General features: G+C 41.0%; 1 protein-coding gene across 1 annotated transcript; it reads right to left on the bottom strand.

Moving 5' to 3' along the window:
* Positions 1 to 2,071: 2,071 nt before the first annotated feature.
* Positions 2,072 to 10,295, bottom strand: SRP19 (signal recognition particle 19). Its single transcript, XM_034432767.3, has 5 exons — positions 10,011 to 10,295; positions 6,162 to 6,237; positions 5,283 to 5,354; positions 3,715 to 3,826; positions 2,072 to 3,557 (listed from the first exon to the last, which is right to left on the bottom strand). Exons 1-5 carry the CDS (start codon positions 10,184 to 10,186, stop codon positions 3,424 to 3,426), a joined length of 570 nt encoding a protein of 189 aa, XP_034288658.2. The 5' UTR covers positions 10,187 to 10,295; the 3' UTR covers positions 2,072 to 3,423.
* Positions 10,296 to 10,497: the final 202 nt, after the last annotated feature.

Genomic DNA, 10,497 nt, shown 5'->3' with positions numbered 1-10,497 from the left:
AAAAATAAATTGGACAGGGTAGACACCTCCCCAACTTAAGGAAATACAAAAAATACATATAGAATAACACAAGGCTTATTGGAGTGGAATAACTGTAAAAGGTTCGGAGCTTTGACATCTCGCTCATTCACCCATTCAGATTGAGATGAAGGGAAATGTTTCCAAGCCACCAAGTACTGTACTTTGCCCCTATGTTTTCTAGAATCAAGGATTTCTTTGACCACGAAATGTTGTTCTTCGATGAGGAGGGGAACTGGAAGGGGGGTTTGGTCCAGACGCATCGAGGAGGTATGTTCAGGTTTCAGTAAACTAACATGAAACACTGTGTGGATCCTCCAGAGGGTTTTTGGTAGTTCCGACTGTACCGTGACTGGGTTTACAATTCGTACAATAGGAAAAGGGCCCACATACTTAGGCCCATGTTTTTTCGACTTTTGGGTTGTTTGTAGGTACTTAGTGGAGAGGAAAACCCTATCCTCTACTTGATAGTCCTTTGCCATAGCTCTTTTCTTATCAGCCTGCTTCTTATGGGCTCGGTGAGCCTCGTCTAACGTCTTATGAGTTATGGGCCAGGTAAACTGAAGCTGCTCGATCCAGTCCACCAAGGAAGGTATTTAAGGTTTGCCCTGCAGTAGTTCTGGAATGGGCACAAAGTCCTACCCCGATACCACCTTGAATGGGGTAAAACCAGTACTACTGTGTATGCAATTATTATAGGCGACCTCTGTAAACGGCAGTAAGTCTGCCCAGTTATCTTGCTGGTAATTTACATAGCATCTGAGTCTAACACCGAGTTAGCCCTTTCACAAGCTCCATTTGTCTGAGGATTGTGGGAGGAGCTTAGCCCTTGGGTGGAGCCTAGCAAACTCAGGAGCTCCCTCCAGAAGTGGGAGGTGAACCCCTCTGTCTGAAATTATTCGTTCCGGAACACCATGTAACCTATACACATGTTGAATGAACAGTTTAGCCAATATCTTTGCTGACGGAATCTTGGGACATGGTACAAAGTGCACCTGTTTGGAGAACAAGTCCGTAATCACCCAAATGACTGTATTCCCACTACTTTCAGGTAGTTTGACAATAAAATCTATGGATATCTCCTTCCAAGGAGCTCCAGTTCTGGCAACATTCTGGAGTAACTCATGCAACTTCCCAGGTGGCCTCTTTGCCGAAGCACATACGGGACAGCTAGCAATGTATGCCTCTTATGTCCTTCTTTAGGGAGGGTCACCAGAATTGTCATTTAAGTAGGTGTAATGTCTTCACAAACCCAAAATGCCCAGCGACTTTTGCATCATGGGATTGTTGTAACACGGCTCCCCTCAGGCTGGGACATACAACTTGGCCCCCACCCATGCGAGACCATCACAAAGCGTACACTCATTGGAATGGGATATGAACCACTCATCAGTTTTTAGTGCTTCCTTTAACTGCTTGTTTAAGTCAGTGGATAGGTTCAGGTCCTGTTTCGCCTGGGCTCTAGTGGCGACAGGAGCAGCCAACTGCTTTGAAGGGATAATCAGTCGGATCACTTCTGGCCGTGCGCTATTGTATTGAGGCAATCTCGAGACAGCATCTGCCATAAAGTTCTTTCCCCCAGGGAGGTAGTGGAGAGAGAAATTAAAGCGATTAAAGTGTTGTGCCCAGACTTGTTTGGGTGACTTCTGTTGTCCCCAGATAACTTCTGGGGCGTTTTTAGGGCTTCCAGGTTCTTATGGTCTGTCCACACCTCAAGAGTGTTTGGCCCCTTTGGTACAATGCTGGACCAAACCTGGGTCCAAGGACTTTTCAACTATTGTTACCAATGCTTTCTTTATAAAAACATTTTAGATATTCTTAGATATTTTGGCACTCAAAAAGAAAAAAAAAGTTCAACTATGTAATTTAAATAGAAATTATTCCTTTAGACATCTACAGAAAATATATTGATACAGAGTAGTTTATGAGTACTTTCCCTGCAATTTCCCATGAAATACAGCTGTTGTAACTCTCCCAGGCATGACAGTTTATCAACCTCCATCAAAAAATGATATAACTGGAAACAGTTTAGCAATTAAACCATTCTAAACAGTTTAATTCAAACATGTTTATTGTAATAAAGAAAAATTGTTTCAGAAGCCTAAGATCAGAGTGACAATGTATTTTCATTGTAAAATTATCAAGTGAAAATGTGTCCAAGGCAAAAACAAACAGCTTTGCACTCATTTGTACATATAGTTCAATACATTAAAACATTTTTTCCATACAGCAGTGGCCAAAATTGTGGAAACCTTTTGGGAAAAGTGTATTTTTGAGGTTTGATGGCTAATAACACCAGTTTTTTTTGGAGTTTCAAGATAATCATATTCCACTTCTGGAATGGCCTGGGAATAGCCCAGACCTTAACCCAATTGAAAATCTATGGAGACGACTAAAGAAACTTGTTAGTCAGAAGTGACCCAGCAATAAAAATCAGTTAATAGAAGCAATCATTCAATCTTGGTTTCACATTATAACAGCTGCAGAATGAAAAAACTTTGTTCACTCCATGGGAAGACGTAAGGCTGTAATTCATGCTAAAGATTACCCAACTATTAACTGACATAATTTTTGTATACCTCATTTTTTTTATGGTGATAATTTTTGTATATCTCGTTTTTTCTACATTTCACTTTTCTTTATACTGCAACTGCTATTCTAATAGCATATCCTTCATAAAAGTTATTGCATTACATTCTTGATTAAATTGTCTTTCCATTGATATATAATTTTATGGTAAAAGTAAAGGTAAAGGTTTCCCTCGCACATATGTGCTAGTCGTTCCCAACTCTAGGGGGCGGTGCTCGTCTCCGTTTCAAAGCCGAAGAGCCAGTGCTGTCTGAAGACGTCTCCGTGATCATGTGGCCAGCATGACTAAATGCCAAAGGCGCACGGAATGCTGTTACCTTCCCACCAAAGGTGGTCCCTATTTTTCTACTTGCATTTTTTACATGCTTTCGAACTGCTAGGTTGGCAGAAGCTGGGACAAGTAATGGGAGCTCACCCTGTTACGTGGCACTAGGGATTTGAACCATTGAACTGCCGACCTTTCGATCGACAAGCTCAACCACTTCAGTCTTATCCACTGAGCCACCGTGTCCCTCAATTTTATGATACTACTCCCAAAAAAGTGGTGTTATTAGCTAGTTTTAGAAAATACACTTTTCCCAAAAGGTTTCCACAATTTTGGCCACCACTGTATGTTTTAAATACTAGAAGAGGATTTTCTGGCTATGTTCCCAAATGGTTCAACCATAATTTTATACAAAATGAAACTCATTCTAATTTAAAAACTACCACAAAATAGCTTTGCATGTTTTCATTGGTCTGTCCAACTGTCATTTGAAGTCATTATTCTTCTGTAACCATATTCATTTGAACATATAGTATTAGTCCATGTCACATTCATTTCTTCTTTTTTCCTTTATTTTTTTTGCCACCTTCTCCTTGCTGTAGACTTGGGTCACTGCCTCCCATTTTCTGTGTCCTTGTTTTCAGTTTGGGAATGGTTTCTGCTGCATATAACATCACTGCCTTACCTAAATAAACAGAGAGAAAAGAACAAGAAAATAATTCATCAAGAAGAGGGTAACCAGGAATTATCCACCATTTGCACTTCATAATGTGCAGCTCTGGCTTCCATCTATAAATGAACAAAAGGAACAAACCAGTCTTGTGCATATTTATAACACTCACGTGTTGGAAACTGAGGCTGACATAAATTACCATCTTCCTGCTTCAGCTGAATGCGAACTCTACCCCTATATTGCGCATCACGGTTCCATTCCCTGGAATACATTTTGTTTTTCTAGTACATGGAGGAAAAGTTCAGAACATTACAAGCAAGCATAAACAAAATAAAAACACTTATAATTATAAATCTACTTTGGGAGCAAGAGCCATTAAACTATTAAATTAAGAGTCCTAATAGTTATACAGGAATAACCAATATAGGGCTGAACTGTTTATTTTAATAGTTAAAGATATTACCTTAGTAATTCAAAGGAAATTTATTTATTTAGCGTATGGTTGGTCACACACAGTATTAAAACACTTCATTTTTACAGGTTAATAACAATTAAAACAATAAAAAAACAGTAAGAAAACCTAAAAGGAAAACAGAAATAACATTTCAAAGTTTAATGTAGAGTTTGGAGATCCAGTCAGTAGCTGCCATTGTTATGCAGAGGAAGTCCCTAGAATCTCCTGGATACCTTCTGTTAGGGCATTCCCTCACTATATGCTGGATAGTCTGTCGAGGGGCCCCGCAATCACTTTGTGCTGAAGGTGTCTTTCCCCATTTATGCAGGGAGTCAGCACACACCCCATGAGTTGTTCTAATTCTATTATATGTCACCCATATGTGTCGGGGTAGGCTAAATCCTGGAGGTATACTACTAGGACTGATATGCTCGGAGACATCTTGGGGGGAACAGCTATTCCACGCCTCCATCCACTTTTGTGTGGTGTTCTGATGATCGGCCATCAACTTATGCGCTGTCAAGGGTGGTGGGTTTCTTGACTTTAATCGGCATCTTAAGAGATCAGGAATGTATCCATGTATGGGTAGAGAGGAATTTAACAGGATCTTACTGTACTCCCGAATGAGAGCTTCTTGGGAGGCAAAGTTACTCGCGTCTGTGGCAATCCTTAAGTCACACGTGCCTCCTGGGTGGTGCTAAATGAGTAACAGACGGACTGGTAGCCAGACATCCGCGAGGATCTCCTGGCTTCACACACAACCCCACGGTCCTTTCAAGGACCTTTTAAGTTCCAAAAAACTAGCAGAAACAGCAGAAATAACAGAAATAACAAATACCAATGCTAAAATGACTCGGAATATTGGAAGTTTAATTCAAAGGAAAGCTCTGTAAGAAAGACTACTTGACCCCATGAAACAATTTGAAAGTTATACTATTAAAGGTTTTTTTTTAAAGAGTATGCCAAGGATTAGATTTCGAAGAGGAATTTCCCAGTTCATTATCTTAATTATAGTATGCCAGCATAAACATTTTAGATTTATATCTCTCCAGAGTGTTGTTAATGCTCTATTGGAAGAGTGTGTTCTGTAATCCTCAACCTTTTACATTTATTACAATGTCCTCTGTAAGTTCTGCTGCTTCTCTACTCTAAAGAAGGGAAGGACTTGTGTCACAATATTGCTTCTATGAGTAAGACTCTTCTTACTTCCACCCCCTTTGTCACAAATTGTGGAATTATAGTTTTACATAAGTGTACAGTAGAAAATAACAAAAAAAAATTACCTCCAAAAGCACATTAAGACCAACTGCTGCACAAACATCTTGAATTTCTGTAGATGTAGGATTTTCAATAGCCTGCCCCCAAAAAAAAAAAAAAAAAAAAAAAACCAGAATTTTTTTTAGCATCTATGAGTTCTTGCCACCAATTAAGCTGTTATGCATAAATCAATTATCAGCTAATACTACTGAATTTGGAGCCTTCAGTATTTTATTGCAACAGCATTAAAATGATTGTGTGCATCTTGCCCATTTATAAGAAAAAGAAAAAAAAACAATTCCTAAAATATATTGAGGAACAATTGACTGAAACTACAAAAATTAATAAGACTTAATGGAAGTATTTAGAGACATATGGTATAGCCCATATAATATAGCCCATTAATTTATAGATATAAATTAATGTGAGGGTGCACAGGTTTAAATTTTGCAAGCCATATGCCAGCTTTAAAAATTGGCACTGACAACCCTCGCCAATTTGTTACCTGATGCCAAAAGAAAAGAAAAAAAAAGCAAAGAAATTTCCATGCAACAAAAATGTTAGTTAACCATGGAGTAATTATAGCTTGCAACTGAACTTTTTAATGTTCCTATAAACATAAATTACGTAAGTACTTTAATAACTATATTAAAACAACTAAGTCTTTTTATACATGCAAGACATAAATATGTAGTGGCAAAACTAACATTGTGGGCTAATGAATATATACAACAAAAAAAGCTTTATTTAAAGCAAATACAGATACTACATCTTAGTTTCTGATTAATAAGGCTCCATCCATGAAATAATTTAAATCGTATATCACACAAATATTTTATTCTACATAGTTTTCAAATTATATTTTTGATGCACAGATTTTCTTTCCTCCCTTCACCCACAATTACTTTGTCAAGAGGTATTCTTCTTCCTTCTGCTATTGTCTTCTTGTTATTTATGTAGGCTGGATATATACAGATAAACCTAAGGCAAGAAATAAGAATTAAAAGCCGACAGGATACATAAAAGAATATTTATTTCTTCACATTCAAATATTCTTCGAAATATGACATATGCAGCTCCTAAAGTAAAGAAATTCACTATGGCCAAAAACTGTGTGAGTGAAAGGGCTTATTTTTATATTTTTAATGTTTAACTAGACAACCTGCAATGGGTCATCATTTCAAAGACACTGCCTAACCTAAACTGAAAACTAGGGGCAAAAAAGCAATGGGAGCAGAGGCAACTTCTGATTTCCAGCCGGCTTGATGGTAGAACTAGTCTGCCTGGCTACCAAATGGCTAGGGTGGGATCAGCTTACTGAACTTCTGGACAACAGTGTAGCACTGCAGGAGCACTGAAGTGTCCACATATTTGCCAAATTTCAACCTGGGAAGCATGGGTCCCAGGTTTTGGATGCATTCTATAAGTTAGCCCATTTGAGGGATCTTGAGTCAAAAAGTGCTGCCCTAGGATGCACTGTTTGGCCCAATTAAATGTTACAGACACAAAAGTTTTAATAATATATAGATAAAACTGAACTGGGTAATAAAAACATTTTGGCAGTGGTCTGCTCTCCAATTCTTTCAATTTAGTTTTCTGAATGTTTCGTTACCAGTCTAGGTAACATCAGCAGCAGATTTTCTTGTCCTATTCTCCTTAGCCTATAAATGTCTTGTGTGCCAGTGTGGTCAGTTAGCTGTATGATTGGCTGTTCATATGGAGCTATATTTAAATTCTGAGCAGCAGATTGGTTGATTGGTCGTTCGAATGGTCTGGTTTCTTACATATTCATATATGTAAGAATGGGACAAGAAGATTCTACTGATGATGTTACCTAGTCTGGTAATGAAATGTTCAGAAGCTAAATTGAAAAAAGCTAATTATTTATATATTTATTTATTTCTATACCGCCCTTCTCCTGTGGGACTCAGGGCGGTGTACAGCCAAGATAAAACATAGCATATAAAATTTAAAAAACATTTTAAAAAACAATTAAATAATTTTGGCCCAAGTTTAAAACAACTCAATTAAAACCAAATTCAAATTAAAAACTGAGAGGATGGGATCAAGCCAGCCCAGCTAGGTGGAATAAGTGTGTTTTCAGGGCCTGATGAAAAGTCCGGAGGTCTGATATCGTGCATATCTCAGGGGCACGTCATTCCAGAGGGCAGGTGCTGCCACAGAGAAGGCTCTCCTCCTGGGGGTTGCCAGCCAGCACTGTCTGACCGATGGCACCCTGAGGAGGCCCTCTCTGTGCGAGCGAACCGGTCGGTGGGAGGCTATTGGCGGCAGAAGGCGGTCTCGTAAATACCCCGGCCCTAAGCCATGGAGCGCTTTAAAGGTGGTCACCAACACCTTGAAGCGCACCCGGAAGACCACAGGAAGCCAGTGCAGCTCGCACAGGAGAGGTGTTATATGTGAGCGCCCCGTCGCTCCCATAATCCCCCACGCGGCCGCATTCTGGACCAACTGCAGCCTCCGGGTGCACCCCAAGGGGAGCCCCATGTAGAGAGCATTGCAGTAGTCCAGGTGGGAAGTGACGAGTGCTTGAGTGACCGTGCATAGAGAATCCCAATCCAGAAAGGGACGCAACTGACGTATCAGCGAACCTGATAAAAAGCCCCCTGTCCACGGCCGTCATATGCTCTTCTAAAGCTTGAAGAGCAAAAACCACTACTAAAATCTAAAGTATTTTCTACAAATATTTTCTATTATTTATTTTTTTAAAATCTATTTATATCCTACTTTTATTATTTTTTATAATTAACTCAAGGCAACAAACATATCTAATACTCCTTCCACCTCCTATTTTCTTCACAAGAGGAGGATTGGGTTGAGAGAAAGTGACTGGTTCAAAGTCACTCAGTCAGCTTTCATGTTTAAGGCAAGACTCAGGGTCTCTTGGTTTCTAGCCGGCTGCCTTAATCACTAGCCCAAACCGGTTCTCCAAAACATATGGATTTTATGAGTGAATTCAATGTTGCCAACCCTTACAAAGAAGTATCAGCAGGTTTTAAGGATTCCTAAATCTTGCAGATTCACCCCAAATAAATAAGTAAATGTTAAAAATAAATAAAAGATTTTGTCCCACTCTACTTCTTTTAAAATAGGAAATTAAGCTGAATTCTATGCATGAGCAATACTATACTGAATGTCTGAGAAAAGAAAAACTAAAACACTTGACAGGAAGATTATGAAATTGAACGGCTAATTTGCTATCGTTTTTGAGGATCCTGTCTCTAATATTTTAAATAGATTTAATACAGTTGCTTATCACAACTGCAGATGTAAACTAGTTTTTTATAGGAGTAATTTCTCTTCCCTCATACACCAGTCTTCAACTGGTGGGCTCACCATCCAAGGATATGAGTAAAGAGAAGAGGCTCCCAAAATACAGGGAGGAAATGAATGGGCACCTTCAGAAAAAGCACCTGCAAGGGCATGGATATCACACCATCATACAAATTATGTGAACACACAACTAATGCAATTTATATAATCAGATATTTGTATGACACATGATGAGGCATGTGACCTCAGGCTTCTTCTGAATGCCTATTCCACTTCATTGTGTGCTACCAAAAAAATGGATCTCAGAAACTTAGATAATGGATTGTTTTAAGGAAGCGTCTGTTAACTCATGTAAATTCATTATTTAAGCAAAATAGGATACTTGCTTTATAAATGTTAAATCAGTTAGAGGGGTTAAGATTTTGAACCAGGCGCTGAGAAACAAGGGTGTAGTCCACCCATCATGCAAGAAATTCAGCGGGTGACTATGAGCCGGTCGGGTTGTTGTTGAGAGGAAAAAACAGAAGAGTTCTTTGTGCTCTTTATGCTCTTGAAGGAAACGGGGTTGCATCGATGAATGAATGGCTGAAAAAATCTCCAACTATATTGCAGCCATTATTTCTCCACCCTTCCTGATACAATTACGAAAAACAGTGGGGGGGAAATACAGGTAGTCCTCGACTTACAACAGTTCATTTAGCGACCGTTCAAAGTTACAACGGCACTGAAAAAAGTGACTTGTGACCGTTTTTCACACTTACGACCATTGCAGCAGCCTCACGATCATGTGATCAAAAGTCAGATGCTCGGCAACTGGATCGTATTTATGACGCTTGCAGTGTCCCGGGTGTCAGGTGATCAGCTTTTGGACAAGCAAAGTCGATGGGGAAGCCGGATTCACTTAACAACCATGTTATTAACTTGACACATGCAATGATTCACTTAACAACCGTGGCAAAAAAAAAAAAGGGGGGGCGGCAAACTCGCTTAACAAATGTCTCATTTGGCAACATACATTTTGAGCTCATGGGTGGTCGTAACTCGAGGACTACCTGCCATCAAGGGGATATACCCCCGAGCAGGAGCACGAAACGAAGCGCATTCCCGCCGCGCGCAAAGCCAACGGGGCTCCTTTATGGAGGGAAGCCACCGGATCGCCCCGTTAGAGCTGCGCAAGGCCCAGCCCAAGAAAAACGGGGCAGCCGCCACTGTCGCCGCCGCCGCCGCCGCCCTGCAGCAGATGCCTCTCTTTCTCTCTCTCTGAGCTTCGGCCATTCTCGGCCGCCTTGCCCGGCCCTTCCCCACAGCCGCCCGAGCCGAGGGGAAACCCGCGCAGTCCCGGATCCCAATTAAAGCCCGCTTCGTACAACGCGCGAATCGGAGGCGATTTGGCGATTCGCGGCTCCCGCGCGTCCCGCGAACCCCGTCGGAGAGCCCCGGCGCGGCTTCCCTCCCCGTGTTACCGAGATTTATCGGAGGGTAAAGAGGGCGCAGCCCAAGCCATGGCCTCCGCATCGGCAGGCGGCAGCGGCTTTTCGTGACTCAGCCATTCACCGGCCACGCCGAATCGGGGACAGGAAGCGGAGAAAGCCAAGCCAGCTGTCCCGCCTCCCGCGTTAGCGATGTCGTTCGATCTCATTGGTTAAGCGGAAGCGTCGCTCACGGATAAACCGAACTAAAACAAGAGTTTGAGAGACTATCTTCGGTGTCGCGAGAGTTCCTGTCAGGTTGAGTGACGCGTGTACGATAGAGATGGGAAACCGTGCTGCGGGGCGGAGATCCCTGATTTTGCCTCTCTGGCCGGGCGGGTGACGTAGCACAACCACAAAGATGTCTCAAGATGATGTAGAGGGGGAATCGTGAAAAGCTTCGGGGTAGCGATGCAGTTTCCATGCTGGCATTGTTGCAATTGATTTTCTTTTTTTCTTTTTAACAGGATTCTATCTCTTG

This window comes from Pantherophis guttatus, chromosome 2 (assembly GCF_059756535.1).
Source record: "Pantherophis guttatus breed Tessera chromosome 2, ASM5975653v1, whole genome shotgun sequence".
Classification (NCBI taxonomy): Eukaryota; Metazoa; Chordata; class Lepidosauria; order Squamata; family Colubridae; genus Pantherophis; species Pantherophis guttatus.
Note: the sequence above shows the minus strand (reverse complement) of the source record. Positions and strands in the feature narration are given on the sequence as shown.